This window comes from Manis pentadactyla, chromosome 6 (assembly GCF_030020395.1).
Source record: "Manis pentadactyla isolate mManPen7 chromosome 6, mManPen7.hap1, whole genome shotgun sequence".
Taxonomy (NCBI): Eukaryota; Metazoa; Chordata; class Mammalia; order Pholidota; family Manidae; genus Manis; species Manis pentadactyla.
In genome coordinates this window covers 136,666,622-136,694,349 of record NC_080024.1, presented here as the reverse complement: position 1 = coordinate 136,694,349, position 27,728 = coordinate 136,666,622, and the positions used below count along the sequence as shown (strand labels likewise).

Sequence of the window (27,728 nt, the reverse complement as noted above, 5' to 3'; positions counted from 1 at the left end):
GTGGCACGCTCCCCGGGACCTCTTCTGCCTGCTCCCCTCCCCCACCACACAGACACACACGTTAGAGTTCCCTGTTTTCAGGTCCCATAACACCCTGTTCCCTCTTCTGTAATTCTCACTTCACCTCTTGACTTTCTGCCTTCCCTCCAGTGTAGATGATATCATAGGTTAGGGATTCTCGCCTTACATACTTCTGTATTTCTAGGAACTAGCAAAGTACATGGAATATAATGTGTGTGCAAATATTTGATGAATGAACAAATGAGGACAAGTGATTCCATTTAGAAGAGGAATAAAATTTTCTATACAGCTACCACATGCAGAACTAGTACCAATAGATAGAAATAAAAGAGAAGGAGATTTCTCCTTAGTTATAAGAAGAAAACTAACAACTGGGCTCCTGAGATGGAACAGCTTTGGGAGGTAGATAGCAGAAAGGCTAAGGAAAGAGCAGATGACCTATCAGGCATGAAAGAGGGAAGCCATGTGATTCCTGAGCCTCCTCGCTGTCATCATGCTCACCTTTGCTCCACTCGGGTCACTCTTCCGAGTACCTCGCAGTGCCTTGCTGTTCTCACCTAGGGTTGTTCCAGCTCTGGAATCCTGAAGCCAGTGTTTCACTCCCCAGTCTGAACCCTCTACCCTTTGGCTACACATGCGTTGCTTCATGGTGCTTCAGGGGATCGATCAGTTCACTTCCTCCCATCCAATTAGCTCCCTTCTGGCTCCTCGCCTTCCCCACTGTGGATCCCATGCTCAGGTCTCTCACTGTGAACCAACCTCACCCTTTAAGAACACTACATCACTGCCGCCTCCTTCTAGGGCCTACCTTTTCCACCAGTGAACTCCCTGAAGGCAAGGGCCGGAACTCTTCATTTTTGTAGTTCCAGAGCTTTGAACATGTCTGGCATGTAACAGCCCTGAATGAATATTAGCTGAATGAATTTTTGCAGCATCTTTGCCTGTCCAGCAAACCCCAAACCTGAATTAATGTTACAATTCACCTTTTCTGTAGAAAAATAACATTGCTGAGCAGAACGGCATTAATAGGAACAAGATGATGCCACTAAGCCTTCAGGGCCCACACTTACCCCTTTAGCTTGTCCTTGTTCAGCTTCACCTTATGGCTAAACGGCTCTTCCAAACACTTATCATTCTTCACCAATTCTATTCAACCTTGGCCCTTCTAAATGTTAGCTAAGACCTTCATATTCTACATCACATGGAAAATCAAGGTCATCAACTATGAGGAGATCTTCCATCACCAGCAAAGTTTATCTTTACTAATACCTGTACTTACCTTTGCTCTTGCCTCAAAGAATGAGCTGTTCTTTTTTCTTGTTTGAGTCCAGTGTCTACCTCTGCACTTGATCCATGCCCTTTTCCTTTCTCTGTGATTCTGTTCTCTCAGTATCCTTTCTCCTGGGCTCATTCCTCACAGCTGCAGACATTAAATTTCCTTATTGCCTGAAATGTGCCCCCTTAAAGCCAAGTCCTGCTTTACTTACTGTTCAGTATCTTTCTTCCTCCTCCTCCCTAAACTTCTTGAAAGAGCCTGCTTTTCCTCCTCTCCCATTCATTTCTCAATCAATTGCAGTGTTCTTCTGGCTCCATCAAATCAAAGAAACCATTCTCTCCAGTCACCAATAACCCATTATCTCCTATACTTAACCAACCCAACAGATATTTTTAATCCTGTATTCAGACTGATCCCTGTACCAAGAATACCTTGCCCTTCTTTCTCATTTTGCCTGCTGCCCATAACACATCGTTTAAAATTTGGTTCCAGCAAACTTTAACTGATTCCTTAAGTTGGGCAAGGAGCCACTCTTGGTGCTTTCAGAGTACACTCTGCATGTACCTTGTTCTCACTGTCCCACACACTATAGTATGGAGTCCAGAGACAGTCACAGTGTGAGAATCTATTGATGAGCCCCTAGGAGGCAGGGGGGTGCTTTACTGGGGTGGCTATACATTCTAGTGTGCCTGGGACAGCTGCAGTTACTCCTTTTTTATTCCCCAAAGTTTCTTGGATTGGATGATATATTTCAGTGGCTAATATAGTATTACACGTAAAGCAGATGATTAATACAGGCTGTTGAACAGAACGGTGTAAGTTAGATGACAGTCTTTACTTCTGCTATTCCATTCATTCAAACCCGAAATGCTCTGATTTTAAGCATAAAAAATTTACTTCTGCTAAATTCTAAACAGTGACCACACATGAAGCACTCACTGAAGTGAAGAAAACATAATCATAAAAATAACAGTTAAATGAGTAAAATACAAACTTCCTGTGAGATTATCTATTTCATATTCCATAATAACCATAACACTCCCAATTTTTCTGATCAGAACATCAGTAAACACTTACTTTTCCAAAGGGCCATTCATTTTTTTTATGTTTCTGTGGAATCGTAAGGCTTGAATATCTTGTGTCTCTATTTTAGGAGGTAGAAGTCCTTGAAGACCAAGCATTTGACGCTCCTGCAATGTAAATGCCATTCCCTAAAAGGAGAAAAGGATTAAATAGTATTATTACTGGGGTAGCAATAGTATTATCCTAGAAAATGTGATTTAAATGTAAATGTTTTAAAAAATCCGTAAGATATCATTTTTGCCCAGACTGTCAAAAATTCATAAAATTGATCTTATCTAGTAATGTGAAGATGTCATAAAAGTGTTACTCTCACATACCATTGCTGGAAATGTAAACAGGTTTAGGCTTCTTAGAAGACAATTTTAAAGTATTCTTCAGTATTTTAAGGTGCATATTCTAAAATAAAGCAATTCTACTTCTACATAGCCATCCTAGAGAAATATTCATACACAGAATAAAGAGGCACTTACAAAGAGGTTGGTTGTGACACTGTTTCTAGTTTCTTGCCTATTACAAACTAACTAAAAGTCCAACAATTATGGAACAGTTAGGGAACCATGGTATTTCCGGTAACATGAAACATCACACAGTTAAACATATATCTCTAAGTATGTAAAATGGAAAGTTCTCCCAGACACAAAGTTAAGAAAAAAAAAGCAAGTTGCAAATCAAAACACACTCACTTGTTAATTTTGTTTAGAAAATCCCCATAAAGTACATATTACACACAGATGCATGCATACATACACTAGAAATGTAAACAACAGAATACAGTTTGAAAGAACACAAACTAAACTTTTAAAAGTGACTACCTCTGCTAGAAGGCAGTAAGGCTGAGCAGAGGAAGGGGTAGCAAGAAATGACATTAAAGAAAAAATTAACCTATATCGTAAGAAAATTTTTTCCAATTTGGTATTCAGTTGTGGGTTAAATTATTTGAATCAAATGATATCAGTGAAAATATGAGTTTAGAACTTCCAAAAATATTTTCCTCCATAAACACAACAAGAACACTGGCCAAATGATCAGAACCAACTATTTCAGAATTCTGAAAATTAACCAAAGGCTTCAGTAATCAGGGGGCATTTATTCAAGACAAAAAGCTGAATTTTGGTAAGAACAGCAAGCTTCATGGCATTTTAACTTGGCTTATTCCTATTCTCCCCTTATCAGCTCCACAGCAACCCTGAAAACAGCAATCAGTGAAACAATCACTTTGGAAATCAGAGCTGGGCAGCCACTGGAGAGGGCAAAAAGGGCTGGAGATTCTTCTAAAGCCCCATACCCAGGGAACTGTCATTACTTGATCTGTCTGCTGGCTCCCTGGAAGTCCCCACTTGCAAGGCTGTCTTTATTTGACCTGACATGGAGCTTACCAATGTGAAAGACCAGCCTTTCTCCCAGAAAAGCCTGTTGAAAATAATGAGGCGATTATTTAACATGGCAGCTGCCTAAGGCAGTGTGTAACAGCCGAAGCAAACAACAGGCAAACCAAAAAGCTGAAAAGGAAAAATTGAGGAACCTGATGCCTATGGGGGTGGGAGCTATGCATTGAAAAAGAATATTCCTGAGAATCTAGAAGATGTAAGCAAGTCCAGGAAAGACTTGAGAAGGCCCTAAACTCTCACCTTTGGCTAACATGAGGCTCTGTGTAAGCAGGAAATGAAGGCTGATGTGTAGTTGTAAACTGCTTTGCTGAGTATGAAAGCATGCCCCAGTACATAGAGAGAACCCCTTGGCAGAGAGTGGGGGAATTACTGGTTCTAAGTATTTAAGTCCCTGTCTGATCATTAGCAGAACACTAAGCTAACAAAGCACAGACTTTGCTGAGCATATACAAGAATAAAGACTAAATAATTAGTTCAATTACACCTCATTTAAAAAAAATTAGTTCATAAATATCCTAAATAAACAACAGCAATAATCCCTGGGGGGAGCATCTGATTTGCAGAGCATCTGTATCATTTAAAATGTTCAGTTGGCAACAACATTTATGAGGCAAGTAGAAAGATTAACTATGGCTCAAAAACAGGAAAAACAGCAGTTAATGGAAACTGTCCCTGAGGAAGCTCAAACACCATACTTACTAAACAAAGATTTCAAATTAGTTACTTTAAATATATTCAAAGAACTAAAGGACACCATATATAAAGAACTAACATAAAGTATGAGATATCCTACTAATTACAGAATATTAATAAGGAGATAGAAACTGTGAAAAAGAACCAAAGATAAATTCTGAGGTCGAAAGTACAATAACTGAAATAATTCACTAGAGGGGCTCAACAGCAGATTTCAGCAGGTGGAAGAAAGGATCAGCAAACCTAAAGATAGATCAACAGAGATGATACAGTCTGAGAAAGAGAAAGAAAAACAATGAATATAATGAGAGCCCCAGAGACCTGTGGGACACCACCAGGAGTCCCAAGATAGGCGTAACAGCAGTTCCAGAAAGCAAGGACAAGACAGAAAGGACAAAAGAATATCTGAAGAAATAATTGCCAAAAAACTTCTCAAACATTTACTCACATATTCTAGAAGCTCAACAGCTCCAATCAGGAAAAACTCAAAGAGAGCTACACCAAGATATATCACATTCAAACTGTGGGAAGCCATAGACTAAAGGAGAAATTCAAAAGCAGAGTTCATGTACAGGGGAACTCTCAAAAAGATTAACAGCTAATTTCTTATCAGAAACCATGGAGCGCATAAGGCAGTGGGATGACATATTCCAAGCGCTAAAAGGAAAAAAACCCTGTCAATCAAGAATTTCTAAATCTTGAAAAACTATCCTTCAAAAATGAAGGAGAAATTAAAACATTTCCAGATAAACAAAAACAGAGAATTCATTGCTAGTAAACCTGTCCCACAGAAATACCAAAGGGGAGTCCTTTAGGCTGAAATGGAAAGACACTACACAGTAACTCAAATCTACACGAAGAAATAAAAAACATGGGTAAAATAACTACATAGGAAGACATAAGGCAATATAAATGTACTTTTTGTTTGTAGTTTTTTTCCTACTTGACTTAAAAGAGAAATACATAAAACAATAATTATAAATCTGCTAATGGTCACATAATGTATAAACATGTAATTTGTGTGATAAAGCAGGACAAAAGCAGGGATAGAGACATACAGGAGAAAAGCTTCTGGGTACTATTGAAATTAAGTTGCTATCAATCTGAACTACATTGTTATAAAGATGGCATTTGTAATTCCCAGGGCAAGCCACTAAGCACATAACTCAGAAACAGGCAGTAAAAGAAATAACAAGGCAATTAAAATGGTGTACTAGAAAATACTTAATACAAAGGAAGTGAACAATGGAAGAGTAGAGGCACAAAAAAGGCACAAGATGTCTAGAAAACAGCAAAATTGCAGACACAAATTGTATCTTATCATAAAATGGATTAAACTCTACAGTTAAAAGGCAGGGATTGATAGGATGAAAAAAAATGACATGATACAATTATATGCTGTCTATAAAAGATTCTTTGATTCAAAGACACAAAAAGGTGGAAAGTAAAAGGATGGAAAAAGATACGCCATGTAAAAGTAATCAAAAAAGAACTGGAGTGGCTGTATTAGTTAACAAAAAATAAAAACAGACTTTAAAACAAACACTGTTACTAGAAAGGACATTTTATAATAATGAAAGGGTAATAGGTTAAGAAGACATTGTATTAAGTATAAACATAGATACCTGTATACATCTAACAAAAGAGACCCAGAACACATGAAGCAAAAACTGACCAAACTCAAGGGAAAAAGACAACTCATCAAGTTAGATACTTCAATATCACATGTTGAATAATGGAGAAAACAACCAGACTAAAAAGTCAACATGGAAATTAAGACTTGAACAACATCATTTAGCAACTAAACCTAACAGACACCTACAGAGCACAACACTCAACAGCAGCAGGATATCATGCTTCTCAAATACACATGGAATATTCTCCAGTACAGAGCACGTTAGGCCATAAAACAAGTCTCAATACAATTAAAAGGACTTAAATCATCTCAAGTATGATCTCCAACCATAATACAATGAGACGAGGAATCAATAATAAAAGGAAATTTGGGGAATTCACAAATATTTGGATATTAAACAACACAACCCTAAAGAACCAACTGGTCAAAGAAGAAATTATAAGGAAAATTGTATTTTGAAGATTACACAGTCATTAAGGGGTCAAGCTGGGACTCTCAGTCTCTGTGATTTCAAATCTACCTACTAAATTACTATGCAGCCATATATCATAAGGCTTATGAAGCATCATAAAGATTATTTAGAATATACTTTTCTCAATGGTAAAATGGCATATGAAAATTGTGTATTACAACCTTAAAAGTAGATACACTGCTAAGGGGATCACGGTAAAATTAAAATAGACATATTGGGGAGGTAGGAATGTGATATTTTTACTTTTACTCGTCATAGTATTATTTGTATAAATAATAAGGATGACAAAAACGTTTGAATTAGTTAACTAATTACAGAACTAGTCAGGGAAATTTAAAATAAAAATAAAACCACTGTAGAACTGAGAACTAAAAAACCAGAGCTACAGATACAAATTAGGAAGTGAAAACTTCTTAGAGGAAAGTATGTAGAGTTGAGCTTCAAAAAGTTATTTTAAAAGTTAGTCAAATGAATGTGAGGAGAAAAGGAGATCCAACCTTAAACTTGTACAGCCCTTTGAATGTTTCAATATGGCATATTACCTAAATTATTTAAGTGAGAAAACTGAGGTCTAGTTAAATTATGTATGGAAGTTTCATGGCTGGTAAATGGCAGAGTGCAAATTAGTATCTAATGCTCATGATCTAGCATAATGATGTTCAATTCTTTCAAGAATAAGAATGTTAAAAACTTTTCATTAAGAATTTCATATTTAATAAAAGTGTAGGCAAAGTGTTTGTGTTTATACAGAGGATCAAAGCCTAATTTGGCTACCCCGAAAATGAACTAAGATACGATATGAAAAAGAACTTCCAACATCAGCACTCTCGGGAAGACTCATGACAGAAGATGATCAGCAAAAAAAAAAAAAAAAAAAAAACCCCAACAAAGATCCACGCACTGCCACAGGTGTAGATGCACTCATCCCACCAGTTCCTGGATTTGCCATGGGAAGGATGAAGGAGATCTCTAAGCTGGCCTGTGCATACAGTAAAACAACAAATTTGACTGGATCTATACTGTTGGAACTCAACCAGGAATTAGGAGAAGTGCAAATTGTAGCGCTCCAAAATCTTACAACCACAGACTATATACTGTTAAAAGAACATATGGGATGTGAACAGTCCCCAGGAATGGGTTGTTCTAATTTATCTGAATTCTCTCAGACTGTTCAAGTTCAGTTGGACAATATCCACCATATCATAGATAAGTTTTCACAAATGCCTAAGGTGCCTAACTGGTTTTCTTGGTTTCACTGGAGATGGCTGGTAATTACAGATATGCTTTGGTTATGTAACTATACTTCTATTATGTTAATGTGTGTGCACAATTTAATTAGTAGTTTAAAACCTATCCATGCTGAAGTTACTCTACAAGAAGATATGTCAAAGAAATAATCAATCTTCCCAGGTTTTCTTCTGCCTGCTACTTCTATAGCTTTTCTTCTTCCTACCTAATCACAACCTTTAAATAGAACTCGTGCCACATGTCGAATTTACCGAGTATCATAATTCTTCCAAGTCGTAAAGACACCTCAAGACAAATGCTGGGCATAGAAGCCACAGGGCATTAATATGCAAAGAAGTAAAAAGCTAACCATTTCAAACAATAAGGCTTCTCTCTCACTTACCAACTTAACATTTCCCTGTATGGCCCCGGAAGATGACTGGTTAGCCAGAGACGGGTAAGATTCCTCAAGGGAGGAACAACCTAAGACAGGCACAGTCGCAGGGGGCCATCTGGTGAGAAAATGAGGAGCAGCAGAGGTGAGGCTTAGAACCTCCCCCCTCATGTTCTGAGAGAAATCTTCTGCATACATGGATGTTTATTGCCCTCGTCTAGCGCGGATTAACACATAGTCTACAGGCACACACCTGATCATCTACATTTGCTCTCTTACAACACTAAACTCTGTTTTCTACCTTTATCTCGTATCTACCTACCACTTCAGCATTTTATTAAAAATAATAATAATAGAGAAATGTGGTATCCACATATAAATCAGGTTTAAAAATCAAATGAATATTCATATTTGAACTGACTGTGTATAGTTCATAATGCATGAACAAAACCGAAAGCTTCTGTGATGACTGCCCTTGCACTGTTCACCATGTAACTTATTCACTATGTAAGAATTTGTTCTCCATGTAAGAACTTGTTCGTTATGCATCAGAAGATTGGAGACTGACGAAAATTAGGCTTGGGGTGGATTAATGATTGTGCATTGAGTATTGACCCCCCTATACAGAAATTTACTGTTGTTAACAACTATTTGATCAATAAATATGAGAGATGCCCTCACACACACACACACACACAAAAATATATATATATATATAAACAGACTTCCAATTGTAAAATAAATAAGTAACCGGGATGTAATGTATAGCATAAGGAATATAGTCAAAATATTGTAACAACTTGGTATGGTGATAGCTGGTACCTAGAATTATCATGTATATAAATGTTGAATCACTGTGTTGTACACCTGAAACTAATGTAATGTAATACTGTGTGTCAACTACCCTTCAATAAAAAAAAAAAAAAAGGGGGAAAAAAAAAGAATTTCATATTTATACCAGAACAGGTAAATCCATAGGAACAGAAAATAGTTTAGTGGTTGCCAGGTGCTGAGAAAGGGAAGAGGATAGGGAAGTGACTGCTTACTGGGTACTGGGTCTCCATTCTGGGCAATGAGAGGTTCTAGAAGTACACAATGGTGGTAGATGCACAACACTGAATATGCTGAGTATCAATGAATTATACACTTTCAAATGGTTAAAGTTGTGCTGAAAAAGTATTTGACAAAATTTAACATGCATTCATGATAAAGACTCTCAACAAAATGGGTATAGAGGGAACATACCTCAACATAATAAAGGCCATATGTGACAAAGCCACAGCTAACATCATACTGAGTTGGTGAAATGCTGAAAGTTTTTCCTTTAAGATTGGGAACAAGACAAGGATGTCCACTCTCACCACTTTAATTCATCATAGTACTGGAGGTCCTAGCCATGGCAATCAGACAACACAAAGAAATAAAAGGCATCCAGATCAACAAGAAACAAGTTAAACTGTCACTGTTTACAGATGACATGATCTTGGACATAAAAAAAGCTGAGGAATCCACTCCGAAACTACTAGAACTAATAATCTGAATTCAGCAAAGTTGCAGGATACAAAATTAATATACAGAAATCTGTTGCATTCCTATATACTAACAATGAACTAGCAGAAAGAGAAATCAGGAAAACAATTCCATTTACAACTGCATCAAAAAGAATAAAATACCTAGGAATAAACCTAACCAAGGAGGTGAAAGACTTATACTCTGAAAGCTACAACACACTCATGAGAGAAATTAAAGACACAAATAAATGGAAATCTACCCCATGCTCATGGATAAGAAGAATTAATATTGTCAAAATGGTCATCCTGCCCAAAGCAATTTACAGATTCAATGTAATCCCTATCAAAATACCAATAGCATTTTTAAATGAACTAGAGCAAATAATCCTACAGCTCATATGGAACCACAAAAGACCCCAAATAGTCAAAGCAATCTTGAGAAAGAAGAACAAAGTTGGGGGTATTTATTATGTTTACTGACTTCAAGTGCTACTACAAACTATAGTAATCAAAACTCAAGAACAGACCCACAAATCAACAGAATAGCAAGTCCAGATATAAGCCCACACAGATATGGTCAATTAATATATTATAAAGGAGCCCTGAATATACAATTGGGCAAAGACAGTCTCTTCAATAAGTGGTGTTGGGAAAACTGGACAACTACATGCAAGAGAATGAGACTGGATTACCATCTAACCCCAAATACAAAACTAAACTCAAAATGGATTAAAGACCTAAATTTAAGACATGAAACCATAAAACTCTTAAGAGGAAAGTAAGCAAAAATTTCTTGAACAGAAACATGAGCAATTTTTTTTCTGAACACATATCCCAGGGCAAGGAAAATGAAATAAAAAATGAACAAGTGGGACTATATAAAACTAAAAGCTTCTGTACGGCAAAGAACACCATCAACAACAACAAAACTACCATCACCATCCCACACAGTATGGGAGAATATATTTGTGAATGACTTATCTGATAAGGGGTTAACATCCAAAATATATAAAGAACTCATATGCCTCAATATCCCAACAAACAATCCTAACAAAAAATGGGCAGAGGACCTGAACATTTTTCCAAAGAAGAAATACGGATGGCCAACAGGCACATGAAAAGATGCTCCACATCACTCATTGGGGAAATACAAATCAAAACCACAATGACATTATCACCTCACATTAAGTTAGGATGGCCAACATCCAAAAGACAGGAAATAACAAGTGTTGGTTAAGGATGTGGAGAAAAGGGAGCCCTCTTACACTGCTGGTGGGAATTTAAATTGGCATGGCCACTCTGGAAAGCTGTAGGCAGGTTCCTCAAAACACTAAAAATAGAAATACCATTTGTTCCAGTAACTCCACTTCTAGGAATTTACCAGAAGAAAACAAATTCCCGGATTCAAAAAGACATATGCACTCCTATGTTTATCGCAACATTATTTACAACAGCCAAGATATGGAAGCAACCAAAGTGTTCATCAATAGATGAATGGATAAAGAAGATATGGTACATATACATTATGGATTATTAAGCCATAAAAGAAAAAGAAATTCTTTCATTTGAGACAACATGGATGGACCTAGAAGGTAGTATGCTAAGTGAAATAAGCCAGGTGGAGAAAGACAAATACCATAGGATTTCACTTACTTGTGGAATCTAAAAACAAAACAAAATAAAATGAACAAAACAGCAGTAGAGTCAGAGACACTGAGAAGTGACTGGTAGTTACCATGGGGGAGGGGTTGAGGTGGGTGGGTAAGGGGGTAAGGGGCATAAAAATCTCAATCATAATATAAATTGGTCAGGTGGATGGAAATTCAGCATAGAGAATATAGTCAATGGTTCTGTAACATCTTTCAGATGTTAATAGATAGTAAATGCACTAGTGGGGGTGAGGATTTAATAATATGGGTAACTGTTGAAACCACTGTGCTGTATACTTGAAACCAATATAAAATTGTAGATCAACTATACTTCAATAAAAATGGATTTGTAGAAACTTTTAATATTTTACATCTAAGCCCTTTGTTTTATATTTTACAAATTTTTTTTCTCCTTTCTTTGTTATCTTTTAATTTTGTGATCATTTACCCTGTACAGAGGCATTGAATTGTTACCAAGGCATTTTTAATAATCTTTTTCTTTACGGGTTCCTATATTTGATGCATGTTTAGGATGGTCTTTATGTTCCAAGATTATGTTCTTTTATTGCAAAAATAAATAAATGGTTAGAATAAAGTGTGCATTATGTTTACTGCAATATAAAAGTTTTACAGACATAACAACAGGTATACAACTTCAATAGTTAGTGATTACAGACATACAATTAAAGATTAATATTTCAGTACTACTTTTAATCACTTTTACGAATTACAGCAGCAACATACATTTAAAACAGTATTTACAAATATGCAAAAAATTGTTAGTCTATAATGTCTAAAGCACAACCTGATTTCTTTACATGGTAAGTCCCCAAGGAGTTCACGACTCTCAAGTTGGGAATCACTACTCTATATTCCTCCTTAAACAAACACGACAAAAAAACTCTTCCTGATGCTTAAGGGATTTCCAGAAGTGGTCCTTCAATGAGGTAATCATACAGATACTATCCAACCTTAGAGATTTCAGAAGACCAGAGCATTAGAATTTATTTTCTTTATGGAAATACTGTAATGCATTTTAGCTTATCCTTCTCCTTAATATTAATTTGCCACAATGTATTTTACAAATTTCTTGAGACCCCCTCCAAGATAGATTTTAAGCAGTTTCTATGAGGATAAATATAAAACTAACATTTAACAAATGTTTACTAAACCTGTGGCACTGTATAAGAAACAAAGAAATTTGAATGATCCCTGCCCAAAAGGAACTAAAAATAGAAATACCATAAAATCATTAATTCATATTATCATGAATTAAATCATATAATTCATGAAATGTAAATACTATCAGTTATTTCAATGACAGCTTAAGACATGAAAAGGAGTACAGAGCCACACATATTATTTGCCATAGGAACAGGAAGATTAAACTGCTACAGGGTTTCAGAGAAGAGAGCAATTATCCCAGTCTATGGTGGTATGAAAAGGCTGTACCCAAGAACTGGATTCTGAATGGGCTGCATCTTAAAGAGCAAGCAAGATTTAGGGAGGTGAGGCAAAAAACAAGAGAGGATTCGAATATCCTTCATTAAGCTACATTTAATTCACTAACTGCCTGCTGAATTCTCTTTAGATGATAGGTACCACAAATCAACAAGATGAGGCTTTCTTTGTGATCCTTGGTCAAATTTCCCTTCATAGTCCTGAAACTCCTCAAAACATATCATACTATACAATTATTTCCCACTCATAATGGGAAACAAATGGGAATGATAAATTTGTGATGACTGTTGTTTTAAAATGTATCATACCTTAATCTGAATGCACCTTTCTCAAAAGATAAATTGCACATATTATAATAAACCCAATGTATCATCTCACAAGCTTCTTGTAAGAAATCTTTCCAGAATTATGCTTACTTACTATTTAATATTGCCACTAAAAAAAGAGTCAGGGATCTGCCCACTGTGCATAAGTAATAAAGTGTGCATAAAGAATAAAGGCAAGACTAGTTTTCAATTTTGCCCATCACTTCTGCACATAACAGTGTAAAAAGGGCCAGAGATCTCTCTCCTTTGAAGCAATAGTATGCTTAATGGGAAAAATCATTTGTGTGCAATGATGTGTGTCCAAAAGCTGGGTGAAGATGGGGTGGAGGTTAGACAAAATTTTATTTCACAATTTTGATCCCATCTTCCAAGGGCTCATCTGATTGGAGGATGAGTACCTGATGTGAGCTAGGTAAATCTAAATATTCCACATCTGGCCAAAAGTTCTACCCAGCCTGCTATTCTGAGAATTTTTTTTTGAGCTAGAAGTAGGAAATAAAGTCAATCCTTTTCTGGTGGCAGAAGCTGTGAGGGGCGAAATTTGGCAGATATAAAGAAGCCATGATTCTTGCCCTGTACAGAAAAGTGAAAAGCTCATGCAGAAAAAGCAAACATTTCTGAATAGTTTTCGTGTAAAGCTACAAAATACAAAAATTTAATACTTTTAACAGTCCAAATATGTATCAAATACTTACCAGAAAGAAAAAAAATGTGTTAGTTTTAATTTTACTAACCTTATTTGTTCTTGGGTTCAACATAAGTGGCTTGCCCTTCTCTTTTGTGTGCAGATAACGACATACCAGTGTACAGGGAGTGGCAGCTATTCTTAACCGGGACAACATCTTTTCTTTCACCTGGGATAAACAAAAGCACTGATGAGACACATATTACAGTACTGTATGTACATCAGGTATCAGTTTTCTAAAGCAGATTTAGAAAGCTCACCTTTCCAAACACAAAAAGGCTTTTTCAAAATACATTTATGCTTCTACAGGCTGTAATGAGCAAATAAGGAAGGTTGTAAGAGTAGCAATAAGATGGAGGCCAAGACTTTTCCTGACAACACTCCTGAGTCCTTGGATAATAATCATTGCTACTCTTTATGTATTACTAACTCTAGTGTGCTAAACATTTACCTTTTCTCTATTCACACAAGTGTGCCAAGGTATGTATCTCCTACTTATGAAAGAAATTGAAAGGTTAAGAAACAAGGTGACATCTAGGCTTCTTAGGGGAGGAGCTTAGGAAAAGATGGAGTAGGAAGGCAAGGTGGAAACCTCCTCCTACACACAAACCAAGGTACCAACTACAGGAAATACAACTAACCCTGAAAACCTCAAGGCTGCAGAACAGACGATCTACACCTGGTGAAGATGAGCAGCCCACACAGAGAAGGGTAAAGTGGCAGAACCGTGACTGAGCAGGACCCAAGCCCTTCCCCAGTCCATAAACAGAAAGAAGAGGAATGGAGTGGTGAGGGGATAAGCACTCAGAAATCCTGCACACCTGGCCCTAGATCTGCTCTGGGAACATGAATCCACATTGCACTGGGCTTTGTTGATTAACAGGGCTGGACACCAGAGAGCTGGAGCACTTGGAGAGGCTCAGACTCCTGTCACTTGTGGAGGACAGGCACTTGTTGGTCCTGCTGAGACTCAACACAGAGGCGGCAGTTTGAACAATTTACCAGCAATGGGAAGAGTGTTAGAGGAGTGGTTGGAGGGAGGAAAAAGGGTAGGTGGATGATGCTTCCTCAGCCCTCCCTCAGACCAACTGGTCAGGTGCTTGCAGGAGTCAGGCCCAAATATTCCATCCCCCTTGCTGATGGCTCAGCCCCAAGATGTTTCCCTGCACAGGTTGCCCACCTGGCCCACTTTGCCCAGTAGTGGTAAGACTTTGCTGCCTGGCAGGAAGAGGGAGGCCTTCCCAGTTTTCCTGGCCTTCTCTCAGCCCAACTGCAAAGGTGCTGGCAGGGGCCAGTTCCAAAAGCTCCTTCTTCCTCACTGGGGGCCCAGCCCTGCTGCCATTGCTGCCCTGCAGGCAGACGGAAGCCCTGCCCACAACATTCACTGCAGAACCTCCACAGCGCTCACAAGGGGCACAGAGGGAGCTGTCAGCCACTGTTGACTGAGACCAGCCACTGCCCACCAAGAGAAACTGCAGCTCCACTGCAAAGGAGAACCAGACACTGGTGAGCAAGGTCTTTAGCTTCTGGGCAACACAGGACACCCACTTCATGAAGCCATTACATTCTAGACCAGGAAGCATTGTGGATCTAACACAAAGGAAGAAACACAGAAACACAACAAAATGAGGAGGCAGAGAAATATGTTCCAAACAGAAGAACAGGATAAGACATCAGAAAGAGGGCTAAATGAAACAGAGATCACCAATCTTCTTGAAAAAGATTCCAACATAACAAACATATCCTCAGATATGCAGAAAAGAATTGATGATCTCAGTGAGAACTTCAACAAAGAAACAGAAAATTTGAAAACGAGCTACTCAGAGCTGAAGAATATATTAACTCAAATGAAAAATGCAAGAGAATGAATAATAGATTGCTGCAAATAGAGGACACAATCAATGAGATGAAATTAGAGAAGAGGACAACAATGAAGTTAAGGAATCAAGAGAAAAAATAATCTCTAAAAATGATGGGGTGCTAAAAGAGCTGTGTGACAATTCCAATTGAAACAATATTCACATAATAGGTGTACCAGAAGGAGAAGAGAGAGAGAAAAATAAGTAGAAAAAGTCTCTTTGAAGAAATAATTGCTGAAAACTTCCCTAGTTTGGGTAAGGAAATAGACACCCACTTGCTGGAAGCACAGACAGTCCCTAACAAAAGGAACCCCAGGAAGATAATGCCAAGACATATAGTAATTAAAATAGCAAATATGAAAGGTAGAGAGAGAATACTGAAAGCAGAAAGAATGAGGCAGACAGTTACCTATAAAGGAAACCACATAAGGCTATCAGCAGATTTATTAGCAGAAACTTAGAGGCCAGAAGGGAGTGGCATGAAATATTTAATGTATTGAAACAGAAGAACCTTCAACCAAGAATTCTCTACCCAGCAAGGTTATCACTCAGAATTGAAGGAGAGATTAACCGTTTCCCAGATAAAGTTAAAAGAATTCACTACCATTAGACTAATTCCACAGGGTATGCTGAAGGGACTTTTGAAGAGAGAAATGTTCTTAAGCCTAAATATTTTTTATCAGTGAAAATAAACTCACAGAAATGGCAGGAGACCAATTACTAAGTATAGATTTTAAAAAAGAAAAAAAAAAAACCCAAAGAAGTAAAATCAACTATTCACAAAATCAGTCAAGGGATACACAAAAAATGCAGATTATGACATCTAATAAGTGTGGAGGAGGAAGATAAATTTAAAAGAGGTACTTTTAGAGTGTGTTCAAAATACAGTGATCATCAACTTGATATAGACTATCACACTTAGGAAACTAAGAACCTTATGGTAACCACAAACCTGAAGCTATAATAGAGATACAAAAAATTTTAAAAAAGATACCCAATAAAAACACTAAAGAAAACTATCAGATAACAAGTGAAGAATATGAGAGGAAAAAAGGAACAAGAGGAACTATAAAAACAACCAGAAAACAATGAACAAAATGGCAATAAGTACATACCTATCAATGACTACCTTAAATGTAAGTAGACTGAATGCACCAATCAAAACACATAGGGTAGCAAAAATAAAGGCACAAGATCAATGTATATGCTGCCTACAAGAAACTCATTTTAGACCTGGGCCATACACAGACTGAAAATGGAGGGACGGAAAAAGATATTTCATACAAATAATAGGGAGAGAAAAGCAGGAATAGCAGTACTTAAATCAGACAAAACAGACTTCAAAAGAAAGAAAGTAACAAAAGACAAAGAAGGACATTACATAATGATAAAGGGATCAGTCCAACAAGAGAATACAACAATTATAAATATCCATGCACCCAACATAGGAGCACCTAAATATGTAAAACAAACACTAACAGAACTAAAGGGAGAAACAGATTGCAATTCAATCATATTAAGGGACTTTAACACCCTACTTACATCAATGGACAGATCAACCTGACAGAAAATAAGGAAACAGAGGCACTGAACAACACACTAGAGCAGATGTACTTAACAGTTGTATTTGGAACATTCCATCCAAAAGCAACACGATACCTATTTTCCTCAAGTACACATGGAACATTCTCCAGAAGAGATCACATATTAGGACACAAAAAGAGCCTTAATAAATTTAAAAAGATTAAAATTTTATCAGGCATCTTCTCAGTTCACAATGGTATGAAACTAAAACTACACAAAAAATCCACAAATACACGGAGACTAAACAACATGCTTCTAAATAATCAATGGATCAAAGAAGAAATCAAGCAATACATGAAGAAAAATGAAAAGAAAAAAAATACAACAGTTCAAAATATGTGGGACGCTGCAAAAGCGGTTCTAAGAGGGAAGTACATAGCAATACAGGCTTACCTCAAGAAAAAAGAACAAGCCCACATAAAGAGTCTAAACTCACAACTAAAGAAACAAGAAAAAGAAGAACAAATGAAACCCAGTTAGTGTAAGGAGGGACATAAGAAAGATCAGAGAAGAAATCAATAAAATAGAGAATAAAATAGAAAAAAAATCAATGAGAACAAAAGCTGGTTCTTTGAGAAGACAAACAAAATACACAAACCCCTAGCCAGACTTATCAAGAAAAAGAGAGAGGACAGTCAGAAATGAAAAAAGAATAATCACAATGAATACAACAAAAATACAAAGAGTTGTTAGAGAATTCTATGAAAAATTATATGCCAAAAAACTATAACATAGAAGAAATGGACAAATTCCTAAAAAAGTACAACATTCCAAGAACCAGGAGGAACAGAAAATCTGAGTAGTCCAATTACCAGTAATAAAATTGAACTGGCAATCAAAAACTCCCAACAAACAAAATACCAGAACCAGATGACTTCACAGCTCAATTCTACCAAACATTTAAAAAAGAATTAATGCCAATTATTTTTAACATATTCCAAAATGTAGAAGATGAGGGAATACTTTCAAACTCATTCTATGAGGCCAGAATCACAATAATACCAAAACCAAAGACACTACAAAAAAAGAAAATTACAAACCAAGATGCCTGATGAACATATATACAAGAATCCTCAACAAAATATTAGCAAACCAAATTAAAAAATTCATAGAAAGGATCATCCATCACGACCAAGTGGGATTTATTCAAGGGATGCGAGGATGGTACAATATCTATAAATCAATCAGCGTGACCACATTAACAAAAAAATGGATAAAAACTGTATGATCTCAATAGATGCTGAAAAAGCATTTGAAAAAATTCAACATGCATTCATGATTAAAACTCTCAGCAAAATGGGTACAGAGGAACATACCTCAATGTAACAAAGGCCATATATTACAAACCTACAGTTAGTATCATACTCAGTAGCAAAAAGCTGAGAGCTTTTCCTCTAAAATCAGCAACAAGGGCAAGGATGTCCACTCTCACCACTTTTATTCAACATAGTACTGGAGGTCCTAGCCATGGCAATCATAAAACTACAAAGAGATAAAAGGCATCCAAATTGGTAAGAAAGAAGTAATACTGTCACTATTTGCAGATAACATGATACTATGTTATATATAGAAAACCCTAAAGACCCCACCAAAAAACTATTAGAATAACTGGATTCAGCAAAGTTGCAGGATACAAAATTAATACACAGAAATCTGTTGCATTCCTATATACTAACAAGAAACTGTAAGAGAAAAATTTTTAAATATTCCATTTACAATTGCATCAAAATGAATAAATACCCAAGAATAAACCTCACCAAGGAGGTGAAAAACCTGTACTGTGAAAACTATAAGACACTAACAAAAGAAATGACAGAAGACAGAAATACATGGAAATCCATCCCATGCTCATGGATAGGAAGAACATTGTCAAACTGGCCATCCTACCCAAAGCAATTTATAGATTCAATGCAATCCCTATCAAAATACCAACAACATTTCTCAACAAACTGGAATAAATAGTTTTAAAATTCATATGGAACCACAAAAGACCCCAAATAGCCAAAGCAAACTTGAGAAAGAAGAACAAAGCTGGGGGTATTATGCTCAGTGACTTCAAGCTCTACCACAAAACTACAGTAATCAAAACAGTATGGTACTGGTACAAGAACAGACCCATAGATCAATGGAACATAATAAAAAGCCCACATATAAACCCACACATGTACGGTCAATTAATATATGATAAAGGAATCCTGAATATACAATGGAGAAAAGACAGTCTCTTTAATAAACAGTGTTGGGAAAACTGGACAACTACATGTAAGAGAGTGAGACTGGATTACCATCTAACCCCAAACACAAAAGTAAACTCAAATGGATTAAAGACCTAAATATAAGACATGAAACCATAAAACTCTTAGAGGAAAGCAGGCAAAAATTTCTTGAACAGAAGTGTGAGAAGTTTTTTCCTGGACACATATCCCAGGGCAAGGGAAATGAAATAAAAAATGAGCAAATGGAACTACATCAAATTAAAAGCTTCTGTACAGCAAAAAACATCCTCATCAACAACAAAACTACCATCAAGATCCCACACAGTATGGGAGAATATATTTGTGAATGACTTATCCAGTAAGGGGTTAACATCCAAAATATATAAAGAACTCATATGCCTCAACACCCAAAAAACAAACAATCCTATCAAAAAATGGGTGGAGGAACTGAACAGATATTTTTCCAAAGAAGAAATTCAGATGGCCAACAGGTAGAAGAAAAGATGCTCCACATCACTAGTCATCAGGAAGACGCAAATTAAAACCTCAATGAGATATCACCTTACATCAGTTAGAATGGCCAACATCCAAAAGACAAAAAATAACAAGTGTTCGCAAGGATGTGGAGAAAAGGGAGCCCTCCTAACTATTGGTGGGAATGTAAATTGGCGTGGCCATTCTGAAAAGCTGTAGGCAGGTTCCTCAAAACACGAAAAATAGAAATATCATATGACCCAGTAACTCCATTTCTAGGAATTTACCAGAAGAAAACAAAGTCACTGATTTGAAAAGATATATGCACCCTGTTTATTGCCACATTATTTACAACGGCCAAGATATGGAAGTAACCAAAGTATCCACCAGTAGATGGGTAGATAAAGATGTGGTACTTATACAGAGTGGAATATTATTCAGTCATAAAAAAGAAAAATCTTTCCCTTTGAGACAATATGGATGGACTTAGAGGGTAGTATGCTAAGTGAAAAAAGCCTGGTGGATTAAGACAAATACTATATGATTTCATTTACTTGTGGTATCTAAAAACAAAACAAAATAAACAAAAAGCAGTAGATTCAGAGACACTGAGTAGTGACTGGTAGTTACTATGGAGGAGGGTTATGGTAGGCGGGTGGGGAGTAGAAAGTGGTAAAATCGTGAGAGAATACCACAAAATAACTGATCATTTTCTTCTTCAAAAATGTTAATGTCACACAAATGCTGGGCATAGAAGCCACAGGGCATAAATCTGCAAAGAAGTAAAAAGCTAACCTTTTCAAAGAATATTGCTCTCACTTACCAACTTTACATTTCCCTGTATGGCCCTGGAAGACGGCTGGTTAGCCAGAGATGGGTAAGATTCCTCAAGGGAGGAACGACCCAAGACAGGCACAGTCGCAGGGGGGCCATCAGGTGAGAAATTGGGGATCAACAGAGGTGAGGCTTAGAACGTCACCCCCCGTTTTGAGAGAAATCTTCTGCATCCGTGGATGTTTTGTTGCCCTTGTCTAGCTTGGATTAATACTTAGTCTATAGGCACAGATCTGATAATCTACATTTGCCCTCTTATTGCACTAAATTATCTTTTCTACCTTTATCTTGCATCTACCTACCACTTCAGCATTTTATTAAAAAAAAAAGGGATAAATGTGGGATTCACATATAAATCAAGTATAAAAATCAAATGAATAATCATATTTGACTTGATTGTTTATAGTGCATGATACGTGATCAAAACCGAAAGTTTCTGTGATATGACTGCCCTTGCACTGTTCACCATGTAAGAACTTATTCACCATGTAAGAACTTGTTCACCATGTAAGAACTTGTTCGTTATGCTTCAGAAGATTGGAGACTGCTGAGAGTTAGGCTTGGGGTTGATTAATGATTGTGCATTGAGTCCCCTATACAGAATTTTATTGTTGTTAACAACCATTTGATCAATAAATATGAGAGATGCCCTCTCAAAAAAAAAAAGTTAATGTCACAAAAGACAAACACTAAGCGACTACTGCCAGTTAAAGAAAACTAAATATGTATGACAACTAAATGCACAATCTGATCCCCCAAAATGCTATGAAGGGTATTACTGGGACAACTGGCCAAACTGGAAGATACAATGTAGCTTACATAAAAGTATTATATCATTAAAAATTTTCTAAATTTGATAATTATATGTAAGAAATATTCTTGTTCTGAAAATACACAGTGAAGTATTAAGGGGCCAAGAGGTATGATATATATAACTAAGCCTTTCAAATTGTTTCAAAATAAAATTTAAAGAGACAGAAGATGAAAGTTACACTGATCATATGTTTGTGTGGTCTTTCAGGAGTGACACCTTTATTTATCACAATTACAACTTTTGTATAAGATTGGTATTGCAGTATACTGGTGAGGTAGGCAAATCTAAAATAGTATGGAATACCATTTATTTCATTTAAAATCAAGGACAATCTGATAGTACTTGTGTTATAATAAATATATATGGTTTTTGTCCCCAGTTCATGGCACAGAGCTCCTAAAAATCCTGGGTATTTCCTGAACAATAGGAGTTATCTTCTGTCATTCATAAGGAGCCCCTTTCGAGTATTCCTGAGTTTGTGCTAAGGAGGTGACTTAGGCTAGGGCCACTACTTAGCCTTGGGATGGTGCTGGTTACCAGAACACCCAGTGATTAAAGAGTAGGAATTTTCAGCCTCACTCCAGGACCTCTGGGAAGGGGTGCAGACAGGGAGACAGCAGGCTGGAGATCAAGGTCTGTAAAAACTCTTGAACAAAGAGATCTGATGAACTTTCAGGTTGGTGAACACATCTAGGTGCTGAGGGGTAGCGTGCTCTGAGATGGCAAGGAAGCTCCATGCCCTCCTCCAACCCATACCTAGTTAGGTGCATTTCTCCATTTCTTCGACCGTCTGTTCCTGAATTGCATCCTTTTACAATGAATGAGCAACCCATGTAAGTGTTTCCCAGAGTTCTTTGAGCCATTATAGTGAATTACTGAACCTGAGGAAGTGGGTATAGGAAGCCTCAACTTACAGTGTTGGTCAGAAGTACAGGTCACCACCTGGGACTTGTGATTGGCATCTGATATGGGGGCAGTCTTTTGGGACGGAGCCCTTAACCTGTGGGATCTTAAAACTATCTCCACATAGATTTCAGAATCAATTTAATTGTAGCACATCCAGCTGGTGTCTGCTGAGAACTGGAGAATTGCCGGGTGTTGGGGAAAAATACCCTACATGTGGTGTCCATGAGAATCGAGTCTGTAAGTAGGATGAAAGAGTTTTTCCTTTCAGTAGTTAACTTACTAAGATAACCATTCAAATATGCGAAATCCTCTATTTCAGCTCCTGGTTAAAATTCTGCTTCTATGAAATACTGAATTTAGTCTGTATAATATGGATAACACTACCTGTCAAATCTTCCTTACAGATAATTGTGATGATCAAATGAGAATAGATGCAAAAAAGCATTATAATTAAACTTAAAGAGTAAATGTTACATCAAATTATTATTCTACTATGTGATAAAGAATAAAATAAAATATAAGAGTAATTTTTAGTGTCTTTAAAACATAGGTATATCAAATTATTAGTCTATTAAGTGATAAGGAATAAAAGAAAATGTAAGAATAGTTTTTATAGCGTCTTTAAAACAAATAGGTATAAGTAACAAAAATAACTCAAGGGAAAAAAACAATGTCAAAATGAGAACCAAGGACCAAGAGACAGACAAACTGACAGGTAAGTTTTATGCAGGCAAGAGGCAACAAAGTAAAATGGTAAAAACCCACACCTAACTCTTTATATTATAAGATATTATAGAAAAAGAACTATAAAAATAAGTGAAAAACAGGAAATAAAAAGTGGGGCTTCTAATTTTTAATAAATCTGTAAAATCAAGCTGCTTACTTGAGGGTTTCTTAGATACTGAGACGTGATGGTTTCTCGCCTGGTGCATCATTCATATGCCTTGCCCTGGGAGGCAGTGGAACTTACTCTCTGGACTGGGACTGAAACTGCTAGGCCACTGGCTGCTAGAGACTACTTTCCCTGGCACTCTTCTTGGGAGCAGAAAGGAGGTCAATGCACTGGAGACTGAGTTAGAGAGAGGTCATGACTTGGTGGCAATGAGCACAAGCCCTGCGGTCAGACAGACTTGAGTTTGAATCTCGACTCAGCTAATTACCTGTTTGGAATCAGTTGTGTCACCCAGGCATTCCCAAATGGTCTCTGAGAGTCTGCGACACATTTTACACTGATCTGTGACCAAATGAGAAAAACTAGGACAATGTAATATAGTTTTTCATAATACTAAATTTATTGTCTTTGTTTTCATGTTGTCATTATGATCTTCCTAACTTTTTGGTGGTAAAATGTCCTTTCTTCTATGAAAGGATAGGGATGGGAGATTGCTGTAGTTTTTAAAGAGGTCCTTAAACTTGACAGATCGTGGTCTTTTGTCTGGTCCCAACTACCCTCCAACCCACACACTTTTTTTTACACTTGCTCATCAAGTTCAAAAGTCTGGGAACAACTGACTTAGAAGTGTCACTTCTCCCTTCAATATGGAGCAGAAACTTTATTTTGCAGAGTTGTGTGTGGTAAAAGTGACACATATATATAAAGTATTAACCCCTTTCATCATAGTAGAGAACTTGACTACTTGACCTGAAGGTTTATTCAATAAAATACATATCCAAGCAGTCTAGCAGAATGGTCAAAGGCAAGCTCTAAAATCACCCACTGGATTTAAACCCTGGGTTTGCCATTACTAGGGCTGTGATCTTGAATAAGTCAGAGTAAGTCACAATATCCTGAGTGAGAGCTGCAGTCTTCTCTCATCACTCAAATGGGGATGATAAACAGGACCTATTATGAGGATAATCATGGCAGCACTTCTTTAAACTATTTCAAATTAAACGTCTAGGACAAGAATGAGAATTTGGGTGCATACAGATCCAAGCAACATCAAATGCCATCCTAAACAATATCTAAAGAATCAATGTGTTTTTCATTACTTTTGAAAGTTATATATATTGATCAGAGGTATAATATTCAGCCATATAATCAAAATGACTTTTAAATAAAATAGTTAACTTTTAATAAGTTACCTTCCTATAAAATCAAATGTAGAGTAATTTTTATATTTAATATGAATTTTGTCCTCTAACATTGATCCTTAGTAAACAACTATAGGTTTTAGTGTTATTTCTGTTTTGAAATGTGGCTGTTGTTTGTCTGAAATTCACCAACAAAAATTACAATTTATTTTAGTTTAACTTAATATAAAATGTAGTTCAGAACAGTTTTCTTTTATATGAAATCAAATACAAGTTATGCATGAACAGCATTATAGGAGTTAATATGCCAAAGAAATTCTCAAATGATAAATGAGTTTTTCCTTCATGAATTTTTAAATGTGATTTCATAACAAATACATTAAAAGACAAAAACATTATACATAAATACATTCTAAGGGTGAAGCCTGTAAGCAGTTCTTTACCAGGGATAACTACTGAGAAAGAGTAGGTTTTAATTTTCAAGAAAATGAAGAAATTCTACAAAAGCATAGCCCAACATTTCCTATTAGTGTATGATAAAGATTTTACCAGCATTTCTGGCCTCTATGCATGACCTGTAATTAAATCTTTATAACTGCCATAAAAGAGTTAAAAAGAGATTACAAATCAGTGCTCAAAGTTGATTATTTAAAGGACCAATACTAGAAGAATTAAACTGTTTCTTCTGTACTTTTGCAAACCATGTAACACAGCAACATGTAACACAACTATAGTATTTACACAATAGATTATTCACATTTAGATTATATAGAGAATAGTATACCCTTTGTATAATTACTATAACTAGTGTGTGTGTGCACATGTGTGTGTATATATATGTGCACATGTGTGTGTATATACACACACATATGACTATATATATGGGGGTGGTGTGTGTGAATGTTTCTTCTCTTCCAGAATTCTTGGTAACTAAACATCAAAACTTATGAGTTCAACACTGCCATCAGCCTAACAGCATGAGCAATGCTGAAGGAGCATACACCGTTAAGAGGGGACTGGAAGCTATGAATTAAATTGCCTGAATTTGAATCTGGGCTTTGCCGCTTAAAACCTGTGATCTTGGGCAAGTTACTTAATCTTTCTAAGCCTTAGTTCCTTCATTTTGTAAACTGGATTTAATAACACTACCAACCTCAAAGCATTATTTTGATAATTCATGTAAAGAACAGTGCTCAACCCACAATTAACAATTAATACATGCTTCTACTGTTTTAATCAATTGCAACACTAAAATAATGCTATTAATTGCTTTGTTTATATGTAACTGTCACAAGCATTAGGAAGGTAAAGGAAACATATAACACGGTTTGTGAGGAAGCGCTTATGTTGAGATTTTTTGTTTTTACTTGGCTTCTCAAAAAGGCAACCTAAGTTTTTTAGGAGTATCTCTGGAACCAAGGAAGTCAAATGCAGAGATGGTTATCATCAGCGTCAAACAAACACCTGCCAGTCACTTTCCAAAGATGCCATTTCACTCAAGGACAGAACCGTTCCAATCTTACAACTTTCTAGTTCCAACAAACTTCCTTCGAAGCGAAAAACGAACACACACACACACACACACACACACACACACTAGTTCATTCCTGCCGAAGGAGATTACACTCTCACACACACACACACAGTTCATCCCTGCCGAAGGAGATCACACACACACACTCACACACACACACACACACAAGTTCATCCCTGCCGAAGGAGATTTCACTCACTCACACACACACACACACACACGCAGTTCATCCCAGCCGAAGGGGATCTCACACACACACACACACAAGTTCATCCTGCCGAAGGAGATCACACACACACACACACACACACACACACACACACACACACGTTCATCCTGCCGAAGATCGATCACACACACACACACGTTCATCCTGCCGAAGATCGATCACACACACACACACGTTCATCCCAGCCGAAGGGGATCACACACACACACACACAAGTTCATCCTGCCGAAGATCACACACACACACACACACACGTTCATCCTGCCGAAGATCGATCACACACACACACACGTTCATCCTGCCGAAGATCACACACACACACAAGTTCATCCTGCCGATGATCGATCATACACACACACACGTTCATCCTGCCGAAAATCACACACACACACAAGTTCATCCTGCCGAAGGATGATGAAGGGATTTCGAGCCACAAAATCGATCTCGGAAGAGAGAGGAGAGATGCTGTTCTTCTAGAGGCCACAAGACCTCACTCTGGGGCGGAAGTAGGGAGCCCTGGAAGCAGCTAGTCGAGAAACCGGAAAGTCGCGCCCCCAAACCTTCGGCGCGGTAAGAACCGCGGGCAGTCAGGATGGGGTCGCCGTGACCTGACCGCTGGCCCCGCTAACTCCGCGAGCCGCTTCCCTTCAGCCCGCCGCCCCGCCATCCGCCAGAAGGGGACGCGGCGGGTCCGCGCCCGGCTCCCCAGGCGGGCGGGAGGGGGCTGGAGCCCGCTCCCCCGCGGGAGCAACCCCTCCAGGCCGCCGCAGCCGCACGGAGCCTTGCCTTACCCGACGTCGCACCCGCGACAGGTGGTGCTGCTGGCGGAGAGGCTGCGGCCCTGTCGCCCACCGGAGCGATGCTCGGCTCGGGACAGTCCAGTCCTCCCCTTCCGCGAGCTCCCCGGGGCCGGCGCCAGCTCAGGCTCGGACAGGCGCGGGCGGGCGAACCCCGGCGGAGGCCGCCAGTAAAGCTGCAGGGAGGGGAGGGGAGGGGAGAGGAAGCCGGAGGGGCGCGGGCGCGGGCGCGGCCCGGGAGGAGACTGACGGGCTCATCGGCCAATGCGCAGGCACGAAGTCGGCTGGGGGCGGGGCCCACCTCGAGGCGTTGCCGCCCGTTTTCCCGTTCCTAACCAGCAGAGCCCGCCACTCTCCAGTTCCGCGAGGTTGTGATTTTTGAGGCCGAGGGATGTGAGACGGCCTGTAGCAGGAGTCCGCGGACACGGGAGATGCCCGTTGTCCCACGAAAGGAGCCTGGCTGGCTTATCACCGACCTCGCATACCGTGCGCTGGCGTGGTGGTAGTCCGTGGTAGTAGCCCGTGACGGTAGTGCGTTCGCGCGAGAGGCGCCTCTGCGCAGGCGCGGGCGGCTCCGGGGAAGGTCGGCGGGTACCAGCGACTGAGCCGGAGGAGGCGAGAGGAA

General features: G+C 38.0%; 1 protein-coding gene across 2 annotated transcripts in view; it reads right to left on the bottom strand.

Moving 5' to 3' along the window:
- The window catches only part of ME2 (malic enzyme 2), a 77,216-nt gene extending 49,893 nt beyond the window's left edge, over positions 1-27,323 (bottom strand). Inside the window, exons 1-3 of one of the 2 annotated variants that reach the window (XM_057504185.1) lie at positions 27,098-27,323; positions 13,872-13,991; positions 2,375-2,508 (exon numbers count right to left, since the gene is read on the bottom strand). In XM_057504185.1, coding sequence (XP_057360168.1) covers positions 2,375-2,508; positions 13,872-13,979 — 242 coding nt within the window. In that variant the 5' untranslated portion in view covers positions 13,980-13,991; positions 27,098-27,323. The remainder of the gene's footprint in view (positions 1-2,374; positions 2,509-13,871; positions 13,992-27,097) is intronic. The other variant, XM_036918585.2, reaches the window with a different exon arrangement.
- Between the last annotated feature and the right edge of the window lie 405 nt (positions 27,324-27,728).